Here is a 16,455-nt window from a genome sequence, read left to right as displayed (position 1 = left end):
CGTAACGCATGATAAGAAGCAGACACACAAGTGGGAATAGTGGGCGGGAAGAAGTAGCTCAATGGATTTAAAGCCAGATGCCTCCCAAAAGGTGAAGATTTTAGAGGCTATAGTAAATATTCTAATGGGTATTTTGAGCTGAAACTTTCATATATTCTGGAGATACCAAAGGCTTATCTTACATCTTGTAAAAGGGATGAAATAGCTGCTCTTTAAATAAATGCAGCCATTTTGAGCGTAAGACACTTCTTATGACACACACACACACACACACACACACACACACACACACACACACACACACACACACTCTGTGTATTCACAAAAGGTGTCCTGCTTTTAATAATACTACGAGCCACAATTAATGGAAACGAGGAAACCCGAATAACCTGTGCGTGTCATGAACCAAGCACTGGTTTGCACACACCGCTTTTATCTTCCATCCAGGCCACTCTCCTTTTCCATCCCAGGTGACGCCAGGTGGATACAAGGAGCCCTTTGAATGAAAGAAATGAATGTCTTTGAATCCCAGCATTTGAATTGTAGAAACATCCCACAGGACTGACTTCTGCTAGTTGTGGCTATTTGAGTTTCATTAGTTTCTATGGCCAAACCATCCTTTGAAAATGCAATACGATAGCCAAGGCCACACTCACACACACACCCACCCACAACCACACTCGCACACATACACCACCACTTCTATTATGACCAGTCTGCTTCCTGTAAAACATCCAAGCAGATTGTCAATCTATGAAACACACACACACACTGCGGTATGAGAAGGATATTGTAACGTCGAATGACCTATTTATAGTGGACAGAGTATCCGATCAATTCCCAAACACCAAAGGCCAACAACAAACAGCCCAAGTGTTCTTGTAAAAGAGAAATATCAAAGTACAGTAGATCAGATAGACAGTGAGAGTAAGAATGCAGACTGATGTTATGCAAGAATGCAGATGTGCCCAATCATTTATTTAAATCTTTTCATCATGTTGAAACGCATAGAGTTCTGACATATAATGACCTCATGCAATATTAACATAGCTGCTATTAATGTATACATAATTAATCACACACAAACTGACTGGAGCCTATAGCCCTTAGCATACGTAAATCGAGTCTTTTACAGGATCAAACAGAAGAGCAATTTCTTTCTTAACAGCGCGGCTGTTGATCTGGGAAATACCCATTCCTGCCTCTGTTGTTTATGAGAGCTTTGTGATTGTTTTCTTAAAGAAAATAGATGTAGTGGAGTTTGCAGGAAAAAGCAACTCCGAATGAATGAGGCTGGGAAGCGTATTGTGTTTACTCATTTGTTACACACTGTTTCGTCCCCACGGAGCACTGCTTTAGTTAGAGGAATAATGCGAAGCCGGGTGTGCGCAGGTAACCGCAGGATGCCGACTTTAAAAAGATTCCTTTGCATATTCCTTTGTGATATAGTTTTTTTGAAAATACAAATCATTTTAGACCTACTGGGTGTTTTTCTCTTTAGAAGAACTAAAAAAAAGAGAAAAAGATGGCTAGTTTTAACCTCCAAACGCGTTTACCCTCAGAAATGGCTGCCTTTCATAATAAGATGGATTTGCAACAGGCCAAATTGAGTTGAGTGTGAATTGACAGGTGATGAAGTGGAATGATCTCGAGGATATGGCAGCTTATTTGTCACATGGGCTCCCGTAGCGATTGATTCGTTATAATTTGTGTTTGTAGGTAGCCGGGCGCTATTAAACGTCAACAAGTCCTCGTATTCATCACGGCTCCTGCCGAAGAGGCAGAAATAGAAAACGTAATCTCATCCCGATGCCAGGGCGCGCCTGAGGCGCTCCTTCACCTCCCTTTATACTGTCGAGCCTCCCTTAGGGCTCACATGCTTTGGAGGAGAAGGGGGGAAATCTATAATCTAGCAGATGGCAGAGGATCTATGGGAAATTCTATAATCAGGGTTGGCAACCTAACACCGGGCTGAGGAGCGTTATGTTTCTCTGAGCTGGGGAAGGAAGGATGAATCCACTCCTGCCAGGTGTGTAGATGAAATCGCGGTGGTCCGTTCCTTGTCACGGATGCGCTTAGAGATGCTGCAGACCCATTCGAGAGATGGCGAGGTGAAAAGAGAATGCTTCATGAGAGAAGAAAACAATGAAAATTAGGGTTGTCGCAATATCATTAATTAATCTTACAATAATATACCAGCTGAAGTATCACGATACCGAGTAGTACTGCGGTACTGTAATTCAGAACTCAAATTATTAAGAAAGTTGTCAGAAATACTATATTTTATGTTATAATAAGCCTACTTGAATGTGATTCACAATTCCCCTAAAGCCAAAAAATATGATTCGCACCCCACTTCACCTAAAATTTATTCATTCTTTTGTTTATTTTGTAGATAACTGACCAACAAAAAATACATTAAAATAAAGATACAAATTATACCGAATAAAATGAGCTACAAAAGAGCATTTTTCCAACAACAGGAACAGAAATGAACCGATTCAGATGTGCAATAGGCTGCCATAAAAGGTGTGAATTCTACACAGTTTTGCAACCTTAAATGGCTCCACAGACTATTCAAATAAGATGGTCTATTGTTGCACAAACAGTTGAGCATTTTAGTGACTTTTCCACATATAACATTATCTATTGTAGATAAACCATTAACACCGATACTACCGTTTACAGAAAACAGTGGCAATGTTAGTATTTTGGAGCCATAGTATCACGATACTACCATAGTACTTGTAAACCGTGCAACCCTAATGAAAATAAAAAGTAAAGGAAGGTCTCTGTGTCATAGAAGGAAGAAAGGGGGGAGTGCGTGATGTCTGAGAGGAGCGACTCCATGTTGAGATTGGCTTTCTGTGTGCCGGCGGGTGTGAGACTCCCCTGCTTCATTCACACACATAATTTCTCTGCAGCTTCACTGCAGCAGCACATTTGTAGACATATAGACATCTCCTAAGCCTCCGTGGAAAATGCCACCCTTGCTACAGGCTCATTTCTGCTCCTATCACTAAGCCCAGCTACACAAAGCCTGTCTTCGTTTTTTTTTTCTTTTTTTAAACAAGAAAATAGCTATGCACTACCTGCCTTTGCCTCGTGATAACCTCTCTTCGGTAAGCTCCTTGAGGATGGAGGTAAATAAACAACAGGGCTCATTATGAGTACCGATTTCCTCCCAGCACTCTGGGGACTGTGTAAATAAGCCTTAAGATGACTGAAGAGTCAGGCTCCAAATAACAGCAAGCGCCCAACTGCTATTAGAATGAGTAAATGGAATGGTTTTATTTTAATTGAGGTCCTTCATATTGCTTTTTTAAGTTCATGTAATACATAATGCTTTTTTTAATATTATTTAGCCGGAGAATTTGTATTCAGTGGAAGCGCAGTGAGAGCTTTTCCGCCTCTGACTGTGACATATTAGGAGCATTTGAACTTTAGCGGAGTTAGAAAGAAGAAAAAGGCACCCAATTGAGGTTCAAAAGACTTTTCTTTTGTCCACAACCACTCCCTAAAATGAAACTAGTTCTTTTTTTTAATCCTGAAATGAATTAAAATCTGATTTAATAGCGTTTTATCTACGGTGGTGAAAACAAGGGTGCCGTCTGATAATTATTAATTGCTATTACAGCGTGCAGTTTGAATTAGCGCATAATATGCATGTGCAAATGCAAGTACACGCTGATTTATCGGCCTCACAAAAGATAATACATAATTGCAGGAAAGGTGTGACGAGCGTGCCTTTTTTTCCATTCCTTAGCCACCTGAAGAATTCTCACTCTGTACATGTGGCCCTCTTGCAATGAATGCTCTCACATCCGGACTAAGGAACCAATTGTCACGCTGGGAAGAAGGCAAATCAAATCTCACAGTGGCAACTAAGCGAGGAGATTGCTTTTCCTCTCCGCTGGCTGAAGTTAGAAGAGTTCTTTCAGGGTTAGGGGCTACAGGTTGGACAGAAAGAGGGAGACGGAGGGAAAAAAATGAGGTTAAGGTTCGGTCTGGCTAGCCGAAGGTCTCGTTTACTGCCCCCTTTCCATTACCTCCCTCTCCAGCCCTTCCACCCTTGCTCACAGAGCTCTTAGGGTGCAATTTGGCTGCACCCTCAAGTATGTGGGAAGAAACACAACAATAATTACGGGGATAGGGTGACACCGGCCGCCAAACTGGGGCCGCTCAGATCATAACAACACATTGTAGAACCTGATTAAGTAGCCATTTGCGGCAGCTCATCTGTAGTTTAAGCAGCTCTCATCTCCGAGCCTGAAACCTGACCTCTGTGAAAGAAATATTGATAGCCCTTATGATTTGATGGCGGTCAGCGGTGTAGGCATACAGTACATTACTTTACAGGAAGATTGCCGTTAATGCATGGAAGCTCTCTGCCATAAAGACCTCTAAGGGCCAAGGGCGCCTCTTAAATGTCCTCTGGCCATCAACCTGAATTAATGAAAAACACAAACGAGCATTGCAAATACAATTGGTATCCCTTTTTTTGGGGTGGGGGGAGCTTACTAATTATTGCCATCCATTAGCGAATCATCACCACACATCAATAGTTGCTTTTGTTGTGGAATAATGGCACTTATCTTTGGCGTTCTTCAAAGAACGTGTTGATATGGGCTCAAATAGAGTACTGAAGCGTATTTCATAATCTCCAGCAGCGAGACGTCTCTGTGGAACAGCAGCTGCATTTGCATAACTGAAGCTATTACTCCAATTAGCCCACTCTGATATAAGCAGAGAGATCAAAATGTCAACAGAAGGAAATCTGCTGAGATGACTGAGGCTGCATCATCGATAGCGACTCTTCTCGTAAAAGGGTCAGCGATCCGTGCCGCGTAACTGCGTTTCAACAGGGCTCTCATTTGTTTTAAGTGTCGCGGAGAGCGAGAGCACAGCTTCATATGCAAAGATACACAAGGAAAGGACGGCCATGAACCTCGATCTCCCAGCAGAGATCTGAGCAAAGCCGCTCACAACCAATTATGGGCCGGCCACACAGAGACACATCATTTGGAAATTTGTATACTGTCTTTTTTAATGAAGCTTTCCCCTTGTTACTCAGTCCGTTGCTGTTCATTAGTGGTTTTTGGTGGACGACCATGGAGATGGAAAGGCTCCGTAATGAGTTCTCACAGGGACTAAAGTAGAACACAGGTGGTATAAAAGCAAAATTCTCCACATGTATATATATATACACACACCTGCCCTGTTAGAGTACTGAAATAATTGCTCATGCCCATTACTTTGATACTAATGGAGTCGAGCCGGACAGGAACAAAGAGGCAAATAACTACCTCGTGAGCCGCAACGAGAACAAACAAGAGTATGTTCCAAATTGAGGTCTGCTAATATAATGTTAATTAAATTGGCTTTTTACAAATTATCTCCTTGATTACAATGACTTAAGGTTTAATTAGAGCCGTAGCAAACACCCACACAGGCAGGAGCGCACACGCACACACAAAAGAAAGCCGTAACCTTCAGTGGGTCCAGATTTCACCAGCCCAAAAATCTCAATTAGACGCCTGGTCAGCCGTCACTTGTAATTAAAATATTATCATGCGTAGAGGTAATTAGAGTGTGTGGAGGTGAGACGGTATTCAGCAGCTCACTGACTGGAGAAAAGAAGGTCTGAGGTTGACGGTGACGGGCTAATATAATATAGTACACCCTAATATGACATAGTTCATATAAATATAGTTTAAAAAGGGTCTTCCTGGAGGAATGTTCCTTCTGACGTGCATACAGTTAAAGTCAGAATTATTAGCCACCTTGGATTTTTTTTTTTTTTATATTTCCCAAATGATGTTTAACAGACAAAGGAAATTTTGACAGTGTGTCTGATAATATTTTTATCTTCCGGAGAAAGTCTTATTTGTTTTATTTCAGCTAGAATAAAAGCAGTTCATCATTTTTTAAAAGCCATTTTTCGGTCAAAATTATAAGCCCCTTTAAGCCATATTTTTTTCTATAGTCTACAGAACAAACCATTGTTATACTATAACTTGCCTAATTACCATATCCTGCCTAGTTAACTTAATTAACCAGAAATGGAAAAGTACACACATCCTTTTCTCAAGTAGAAGTACAGATTCTCATGTTTAAAATGACTCTGGTAAAAGTACCGAAAAGTACTTTTGTACTCAAGTAAAAGTAAAGAATACCCATTATTACTAGATTTTATTTTGGCTAGGTAGGAAAATATCCCCTTCCCCCATGTATTATTATCCTGAGGCAAACTCACAACATTCATCATGTAGTTTTGCGGCTGTTGGATCAAAAACAACAGCTGCCATACATGTTCATACATGAAATAATAATTAAAAAGTTCAAAAATAATTCTGTAGAGCTGTATATCCTTATAAATAATGTCTTACGTTTTACACTGAATTCTGTCCAAAACATCTAGAAAAAAAAAAAACATTTAATAAATATTTTTACTGAATATTTTGAAAATATAGTTTATTTTGCTCAAATAAATACTTATCATATTTGACTGCAAATCATCTTTGCATTTCTTATAGTAATCTACCCTACGTACAGTGCATGATAGCCTTGGTTGAGAACGAAAGTAACGAGCTCGATTTAAAAATGTAAGTAGAAGAAATTACAGATAGTTGTGTAAAAATGTAAGGAGTAAAAGTAAAAAGTTGTCAGAAAAATAAGTAGCGGAGTAGAGTACTGATACCAGAAAAATCTACTTAAGTGCATTATCGTAGTATTTGAAACTATGTTACTTCCCATCTCTGTAATTAACCTAGTTAAGCCTTTAAATGTCACTTTAAGCTGTATAGAAGTGTCTTGAATAATATGAAGTAAAATAATATTTACTGTCATCATGGCATAAAATAAATCAGTTATTAGAAATGAGTTATTAAAACTATTATGTTCAGAAATGTGTTGAAAAAGTCTTCTCTCTGAAATTGGAAAAAAAAATAGACGGGGGGAGGGAGTAATAATTCAGAAGGGCTAATAATTCTAACTTCATCTGTATATCTTGCTTGCTGTAGCAGCTGTTGATATACGCAGATGAAGGAAATGTATGTGTTGGAGATCATAGATTTTTATGCAGAGTTATTCCGGCTATGATTATGAGAGCTTGTATCTGTCTCCCGGCAGCTAGTCTGGATGTCCCTGGCTGGCGGCATAATCATTGGTCTTGTTGCACTGTCTGCATTAACCTTCTTATCGTCTGGGTGACTGCTGTTGTCAGAGGGGCTGATGGCTAGACATACCCCTGGAAGGAAGCCATTGACTTCTTTTTCTATCTGGCTTTGGAATCAGCTGAAGTTGAAGCTGAAGGCAGTTTTCTCCTCATGAAACACACTTGCATGTACTGTACTGAGTAGCAAGTTAGTTTTAACATTTTAATTCAATTGTAAAAAAAGATGGGTGGCACGGTGGCTCAATGGTTAGCACTGTCGCCTCACAGCAAAAGGTCACTGGTTCGAGTCCTGGCTGGGCCAGTTGGCATTTCTATGTGGAGTTTGCATGTTCTCCCTGTTCGTGTGGGTTTTCTCTGCGTGCTCTGGTTTCACCAGTTCGCTATAGGGGAATTGAATAAACTAAATTGGCCTTAGCGTATGTGTGTGAATGTGAGAGTGTATGGATGTTTCCCGGTACTGGGTTGCAGCTGAAAGGGCATCGGCTGTGTAAAACATGTAGATTGAATTAAATTCATGTTTATTTATATAGCGCTTTTTACAATGTGTCAAAGCAGCTTAACATAGTTCTAGTGAAGTCCAATGGATGGATATGGATATGGATAAGTTGGCGGTTCATTCCGCTGTAAGGATTACTAATGGAAAGAGACTAAGCAGAAGGAAAAATTAAGGAGTTAATGTAAAAAAAGACAATTTTCAAGAGCTTTTCCACCCAAAAATGAACTCTTATTTACTCTCCTTTTACTTGTTCCAAACCTGTTTGAGTTTCTTCTGTCGAACACAAAATAAGATATTTAGAAAGCTCTTTCACCATTGACTTCCATAGTATTTGGTTTTCCTACTATGCATGTCAATGGTTTTACAGGGTTTAGCTTTCTTCAAAATGACTTATTGTGTGTTTAACAGATTAAAGAAACTCAAACTACTTGAGGACGACTAAATAGTGAGTACATGAAACATTTCTGGGTGAACCGTCTCTTTAAATGAGCAAGGAAGAATGCAACATAATAATTAGGGATCCTCGACCAGGATTTTTCAGCCGACACTGAGTATTGATTTCTTGTCATAGTGATTGGCTGATACAGAGTACTGATTCTGATGCTTCCATCGTTATATAGCTTTGCCATTGCTTTAGGTATGAGATTTCACCTAAATGAAGTATGTTGCATACATGTAACGGTCAGAAGCAGCTTTACAAAAAAATAATAGATAAAACAGAGATGGTAATAAAGGATAAGAAGAATTACTAACAAAGCACTTTGGAAACATTGCTCATGTGCTGTAGCGCTGCTGATGTATAACCCAGGCATGCACATGCATCTTCCTCTGCTTGTAAACTTGTAAACAAACACTTGCAATCGGTTCAAGAGATCAGCCAGATCAGCGAGTACCAATCGAGTCGTGATATGTGATTATCAGCCAATACCGATCTCCGGCCGATTGGAGCATCCTTAATAATAATTTGAATTTGAAACATGCCATATGAAGACTTTTTGACACCTATATTAATATGCATTTTGGTAGATCAGACATAATTGGACTGATGGAACTGGTTCAGTGATAGCGCTGGGGGATTTGGCCTAAAATCAAAATCTTAATCAATTGAATATTTTAACTCGATTACAATTAATGAACGATTATTTTATTTATTTATTTTGCCCTCACAGTTCACTGATAAGTTTTGAACAGTAAATATGCATACATATTACCAGAGGTTTCTGAATGAAGGGTGCATTACTTGATTTTAAAAGAATTGAACGAAACACACACTATCTACTATCTATTAATATTTATTGAACATCAACGTTAAACAACTGAAATTAAAACACACATTGCCTAAAACAAAAAGTTACTTTTTATTTATAAAAAAGTGAAAGTAAATATTGAATCTTCAGTAAACAAATATATTAATGTAAATAATAATTTTATTATAATAGAAAACATGCCGTCTCAAGACACAGTTTCCAATCGTTATCAATGTAGTGCGAACAAGTGACGTGTAGTTACATTTTTTGAGAGGTGCTCAGATATGCGACCATGCAAAGGCTGCTCCGGATCATATTCATGCGGTTGACACAGAAGTATAAATCAGCCTTAACAGAGCAAGGTCACGTGACTCCACACGAGGTAGGAGTCAAAAAATTGACCTGGAAAAATGTAATCGATTATAAGTTCTGAATGTCAATTTTGATTACTTTTCGATTAATCGCCCAGCATTATTCATCGAAGAAAACCACTTGCAACTTACCAACATTTCAAATAAAGCCTGTTTTCATTATGGCTGCTTTTTACAAGAAAGACCAAATTGTGAAAGTAGTCAAGCAAAAATGCACTTAAGTTCATGATTTGAATTATTCATAGCATTGCTTAATTTCACAGCACAAATAGTAGCACCACAAATATAGCGCAAAATATATATTACCCAGTGTACTTCTAGTCATTTATTCCAAAAGCACTGCCTTCAAGAAGACTCTGAAGTCTCTTTCTCTATGTGGGTCAAAGAGTCATCATATGCAGATCACTGAGGCCTTTTCATCTGCAATCGCAAAGTTCAAAAATCCCCTGGCATGCTCTTAATTTCCTCCCTCCGTTTATTTATTTCTTTGATATTTTTTTTCACATTAGCATCCTCAAAAGTGTTTTGAGGAAAAGCAGCACTCGGAAGAGAAGAAACTTTCTTCTTAAAGCCCCAACCCCCTCCTCTATTCCCCTGTCTGGCTTAATGACATTTTGAAGAGCGTGGTCTGACTAAGGATGGTTTTGTGGGTTGGGGTGTTGGGGGGGAGGCTGGAGGAGTGACGACAGGAGCAGACTCACTGCAGCAGAACAGGCCACATGTGCTTAGAAAGAGAATGGGGGAGTTTGCCTTTGAAAAGCCCAGGCAGCTAACTAGAGTCTTTGTGTAAAATAACATTTCTATTGAAAGGCAATTACTAGTGACATTATTTTGGTTGCTGCATAATTAAATTCATTTTTGTTCTCTCTCTCTTTCTTTCTCTCTCTCTCTCTCTCTCTTTAATTCTGTCTCTTTCCCCTAGACGGAGAATTATTCCATTGACTCCAGTTATGTAAACAGCAGAGCACACCTAATTAAAAGGTACGTCTTAATAGACCAATCAGATTAACTTATCTTATTCAACTTGATGCATTCTTAAAGCAGTCTTCATTTCTTGTTTTGTTTATTTTAAGTGGTGTATTATTCTGTATTTGCATGTAATATAAGTAATATACACTACCTGATAAAAGTCTTGTCTCCTATCCAAGTTTTAGGAACAACAAATAATAACTTGACTTCTAGTTGATCATTTGGTATTAGAAGTGGCTTATATGAAAGACAAAGGCCTCTAGATTACGTTTATTTTACCAAAATAAAATATGATCATGCCTTGATTTTTAATGATTTAATTAGGACAGTAAGGTCTTGTCACTGAACAGAAATAATATCCAGTATAGAATATAAAGCCATGGTGCAGTGAAAAGAGATTTAATATTGTGTATGACTCCCATGAGCATCAATATATCTCCGAAATGACTTAACTTTGTCATCTGGAATGGCAAAGAAAGGGTTCCTGCAGAACTTCCAGAGATTATCAAGATTCTTTGGATTCATCTTCAATGCCACCTCCTTCATTTTACCTCAGACATGCTCAATAATGTTGGGGACTGAACTTGCCAATCCTGGAGCACCATGACCTTCTTTGCTTTCAGGAACTTTGATGTGGAGGCTGAAGTATGAAAAGGAGCGCTATCCTGCTGAAGAGTTTTCCCTCTCCTGTGGTTTGTAATGTAATGGGCAGCACAAATGCCTTGATACCTCTGGCCGTTGATGTTGCTGTCAACTCTCACAATCCCCCATAGTGCATGTAACACCAAACCATGATTTTTCCTTCACCAAACTTGACTGATTTCTATAAGAATCTTGGGTCCATGCGGGTTGCAATAGGTCGCCTGCAGTATTTGTGACGATTGGGGTGCAGTTCTAAAGATGATTCATCTGAAAAATTTACTTCCTAAGCCACTTTTCCAAATGATCACCTAGAAGTCAAGTTATTATATGTTGCTCTTACAACTGGAATCGACGACAAGACTTTTGTCAGGTAGTGTAGTATATTCTGCTTTCTCCTACCTTAACTGTTGTTTATATCTGTCTGTTGGTTTTACAAACATTAAATCAAGCAAAAGCGTTCAAAAAAAAAAAAAAAAAAAGATTGTGACTAAACCTCAATTTTCAAACTGTCTATAAAAAGTAATAGCTTCACCCACCTCTATTTTGAAGCATCTTAGTCTAGCATTTGACATCTAGTGATTACCTTTTCTGTTTTAAACAGGATTTGCAAAGCAGTTCAACTTTTATATCATGAGATTTTGGCCAAATGTGAAAATGTATTGCTCGTATAGCTACAATAAACATTACTGAACTCGTATTGATTATTTATATAATCACACATACACAAAAAGACACTACCAAAAAATTGTCAATGCTGTGATTGATTTACATATTTTTTTCCCCTCATTTCATCAAAAGTAACAGCTTTGGACATATAAAGTTTCCATTCGACAGTGATGATATTAGTTTTAATGGATAGACATACGCTAGGGCAGTACAGTGCTAAGATCTCTATCTCACAAGAATAAAAATTCATGATAAGCCCCTTTTAAGATGGCTTTGGACTGAGCGGAGAGTCATTAAAAATAACCAAAAGCTAAAGTTGTTAGCTATTAAAACTGTCTTATGGTTGGCCACAAACCGTAGGCAAGATATTAATACTCAACATGTTTATAAATGGCCAGTGTTAAGCTTTAATAATTCAGTATGATAAGTGATTAAGCACATCCTCATCAAGTATTTCCTCTTTCTTCCCTAATATGAATAATTCCATCAAATCCCTGCAAACGTGTATACATATTACATGTTAGAGAATATTAAAGCTGTAGCCCAGAGCGGAGGCTTGCGCAGTTAAGCTACATCCGTGTAGATGTTAATCAGAGAGCTAAATCTACAAGAATTTTAATCCCGGAATTCCAGAGGATTCTTCCTCCGTGCACACAAGGAGGGCATTGTAAGGCCACGGAGATAAGGAAAAGGTAATGTTATTTTGTATTGTGGAAGAAAAGAGCAAGGACAATAGATCCTTTGTACTGGTAGGACTTGGCCAGCATTCCTCAGTCCACCTAAAAAGAGGCTATTGACTGACATAGAGCTCTGGCATGCAGACATCCCTAATGAAGGTCTCCGGGCGCCTTGAGGCCCGGCTGCTATGGATGTGCACCATCGTAAAGCCTCTCCTACCTGGAGCAAAAATACATTCCGTCTTACCTCAGTGCTGCGTTTTTCAAACCAATTACAGCAATTTTATCTTCTGAAAAAAAAGAAGCTCTGCCTATGTTTACATAAACAAAGAGTATTCAAGTGTCGGCTGTTTGGCTCTGCGACACTACAAAGAAATCCCCTCTGGAGCCAGTGGGCGCACAGACTGGGACAGGTGCAATTAGACTGATAAAATCAGAGGCTGCACTACCACCATTGCAGTGACATTGCTAGAATCCCCCTCTCTCTCTCTCTCTCTACCCCCTTCTTCAGCAAAGGCTACAGAGATGCTTTTGTCTATGTATGTCAGTGTGTGTATGTGTACGCATGCGTTTCTGATCCTCGCTGTTGCTTCAGAGGCTGAATGTGTTCCACTGGGCTAACTATCAAATTAAGGGAAATCAGGCTTGTGCACTGCAGATGTCAATTGGCAGCCTTTTCTCCTCTCTCACTCTTTCATTATATTGAATGTAGTTAAAGATTAGAACATTTTTACACCTATTTCTTAAACCTTCCAGGGGGTGAAGGCAACAAATGTAGTGTAAAGTCTCAGGAGTGACACCTGCATTCAAACATAAGAGTGAATCTCCTAAACTTTCTTTCTGTTTATGCGAGGAACACATTATGCTCAGGAATTTATGACTGTAGCAACATTTTGTCATATTGTAGCTTTGTGTTGACGTACAGTGACCAAAGACTTGTTATGGTCATTTATTTTTCCTAAAAACAAATAATAAAAATAAGTTTTTGGGATTTATCTAATTTAGGAATGGATTGATTGTCATTCAACAGAACAAAAACGACCACTGAAATGTGAACTGACAACTGAATTTAGTTTCAATGTGTATGTGACCAACATACATTTTCATGTCTCAAACTCAATTCCTGAAGGGCCGCAGCTCTGTAGAGGTTTGCTCCAACCCTATTCAAACACACCTGATCCAACTAATCAAGGTATTCAAGACTAAGCTTGATTTGTTGGATCAGGTGTGCTTGAATAGGGTTGGAGCAAAACTGTTCAGAGCTGCGACCCTCCAGGAACTGAGTTTGAGACCTATGATTTACATTTAAAATGTCATGCAGTAAACTATTTGCTTTCGTCTAGTGTTTTTACTCCAGTAATTTGAACCATAAACAATGATGACACTTACATGTTTATTTACCATTGTGTTGTTCTTGAAGGTGAATTTTAAGAACATCCAAAACATCATAATAGTTTATAATAATTTTCTTTACGTCCTATGCAGCGTAAGATTCATTTGAATAAGGAACAAAAAATATCATTTAAAAAGTTTCATTTCAGCTTAAAATCAAAGGTAGCACCACTGTTATTATTTACTTATATTTCAAGAGTTCACACTTGGAAATTGCTTAATAATAACAGGTTTGGCATGCTGTCCCGGGAAAGAAACCTGAGCTTGGAGATACTTGAACATGGTCAATGAACATATAAGGGGGTTACGAGATCAGGTAGTTCTCGAGAGCTTTCCCTGGTGAAGGAGGAAAAGGGGGAGATGGAGTGGTTGGGGGGATTCTTCAAAAAATGAAGATAAGAAAGTAATGCTAGATGGGCTATTTATAGCAAGTTTGGAATAATCAGATTGGCTCACTAATGATTACAGGTGAGAGACCAGCCGCGGTGAATCATATCACATGCTTCTCTCTAAATTAGTTCCTGAAACTTCACATAATGAAGAGATTGGGCCCTATCATACACCAGGCAACTTTATTTTTTCTGTTTAAATAGCAAATCCATTTGCAACATTGCGAGTTATGGGTGTTCCAGTCTAGAAAAGAGATGTGTTAAGGCGCATTGTTATAATTATTTTTGAGAAACTGATGTTCTGTTTAACAGTTTTCTCTCTAGTAAAGCTTTCAGCTTTTCCACTTACAAAGTCTGACATTTAAATAGCAAATGCGCCATGGCATGACGCAACTCTTAAAGGGAATGTGAGTTGAGACTGACTGGTTTATTCTCAAAACACTACATTACTCATCCAGAGAATAAGCACAACCCTGTTAGACAATGCGCCGCAACGAAGAGCAAATTTTTCCTTCCTTAAATTAGCAGAAGTGAATTCAGACATGCCTTTGATGCTTTAGCGCCCTGTGCTTTAGACTTTGTGCCTAGATCGTTAATATAGAGCCCATAGACTTTTTTTTCATATCGCGTTTTACATTTATTGTCATATTTGGATCTTGATAACTGTAGTACTCCTTCACATTCATTGTTAAAGATTCAATGAAACAATATTTCTTAACATTCACCTTTTTTTTTACGCAGAAGAGAGAAAAAAGTTGCTTTTTAATCTGAGCATAGCATAATTGTAATGTTCAGACCGACAACAGAGTTTCATTTTTAGATCCACTCTTCATTACATGTCTGCACTCAATAGATACAAAGGACACATTTCTGAAATAGCCTATAGAAAATGTAGGAACACAGAAAGCGTACGATAAAAGCTCTGCCCAGCGAAAGTCAGTACAGGCCATTGACTCCTGATCCTTAACCCCGACCATATCAGAATGTGAGAAAAGCCGCTTCTTTTCAGCTTCACCACCTGGGTGGCTAGACAATAAGCAGAGGTAGCATGAGGTGAAGAGACGGAAAGTGATGAAACCAAAGTTGACAGTTAAATAACCTTTTCTTTCTCTCTCCTCCTTTCTCCTTCACCTGGCTGTAGCACGTCAACATTCAAGGACATGGAAGGAAACAGTTTGAAGGACAGCGGGCACGAAGAGAGCGACCAAACAGACAGTGAACATGACGTCCAGAGAGGGCACTATGCTGATACAGCTGTCAACGACGTCCTGAATATGACCGTACCCTCAAACAACTCACAGATACCTGACCAAGGTAAGACACAAAGGTCTTGACTAGCTGAGAGCATCCATAAAAAAAAAAGTTAAGAGTGGCTTTCTAGAAAGATTCAGCCTTGAGGCGCCTTGCTAATGCACAGGCAGCACTTCTCTTCCTGCCGTGTCTTTGATACCAGCCCATGAACATTATTGACGGATGTGAGCCACGTCGACTGCAACACTTCAGATCCAGACCTAAATGGCAGCAATTAGGCCGACAAAGGTTGGAGGTGGAAATCTACATATCACGCAGTCTCCTCATACATAATTCATTTAGCAGGGAATTAACGTTGATGTTTCTTTTTTACCTTCGCTGCCGTTAAAGACATCCGGTATGTTGGCAGGAGTCAGTAGGAGGTCATGTTCACTCTCAGCTACTGCCACTCAATGCTACAAAGATATAGAGCGACGAGTGGCAGCGCCAGGGAGAATCAAAGCACGTAGAAGACCAAAAGAGGGCTCCGAAGGGTTTTATTGCGCCGATTGTTTTGTGTTGTCATGCTCAATCAGCCTTTGATCTGTGTAATTTAGAACAATGGAACACCTCCAGCGGCCGCTAATAGTCAATAGCGAGAACTCTATTCTTGCAGGATGGAAATTAGTCAACCAATTTTCTGAATTACAATGAGAGCTTGACATTTGCTGAATAGAAAGGGAGGAGAATAAAAAGCATTTCTGAGGCAGATGAGGTCATTAAAATCGGCAGGACGGACGCTCAGATTGGAGTTTAAAGAACGTGAGGCATTGTGGCTCGCCTGCGACATGCTAAATCAAGCCTGGCTGCTTCTGACTCACAGCACACTGCTGCTTACAAATCTCAGCGTTTTGCTCGGGGAAGGAGAGCCTAATAAGAGAGCTAAGGAAGAGAAAAGACCGAGTTAACGGCTATAAAATAATTTAGCTTGTTCTTCCTCATTGTGCTTTTTTTCTCCCTCTGTAAAGCAGGAGCCTGAATTATGTAGAATTGGCAGGTGAACCAATTAAGATCTCATTTGGTCCAGATCGTGTGTGTGCTATGGCTAATTCCAGCAGGCTAATTAACCGGTTTGTTCTCCAGATGAATCACAAGACGTATGGCTACCTGGCAACTGGAAAGGAGGGAACATACTCCCC

At 39.2% G+C, this 16,455-nt stretch overlaps 1 protein-coding gene across 4 annotated transcripts in view; it reads left to right on the top strand.

Annotated features, from left to right (window-relative positions):
* Window positions 1-16,455, top strand: part of pcdh19 (protocadherin 19) — an 87,511-nt gene that overhangs the window by 35,993 nt on the left and 35,063 nt on the right. For all 4 annotated transcript variants that reach the window (XM_005169595.6, XM_009291121.5, XM_009291120.5 and 1 more), the window contains 2 exon segments: window positions 10,214-10,272; window positions 15,168-15,340. In XM_005169595.6, the coding sequence (XP_005169652.2) occupies window positions 10,214-10,272; window positions 15,168-15,340 (232 nt within the window).

Source organism: Danio rerio, chromosome 14 (assembly GCF_049306965.1).
Source record: "Danio rerio strain Tuebingen ecotype United States chromosome 14, GRCz12tu, whole genome shotgun sequence".
NCBI classification, from domain to species: Eukaryota; Metazoa; Chordata; class Actinopteri; order Cypriniformes; family Danionidae; genus Danio; species Danio rerio.
Note: the sequence above shows the minus strand (reverse complement) of the source record. Positions and strands in the feature narration are given on the sequence as shown.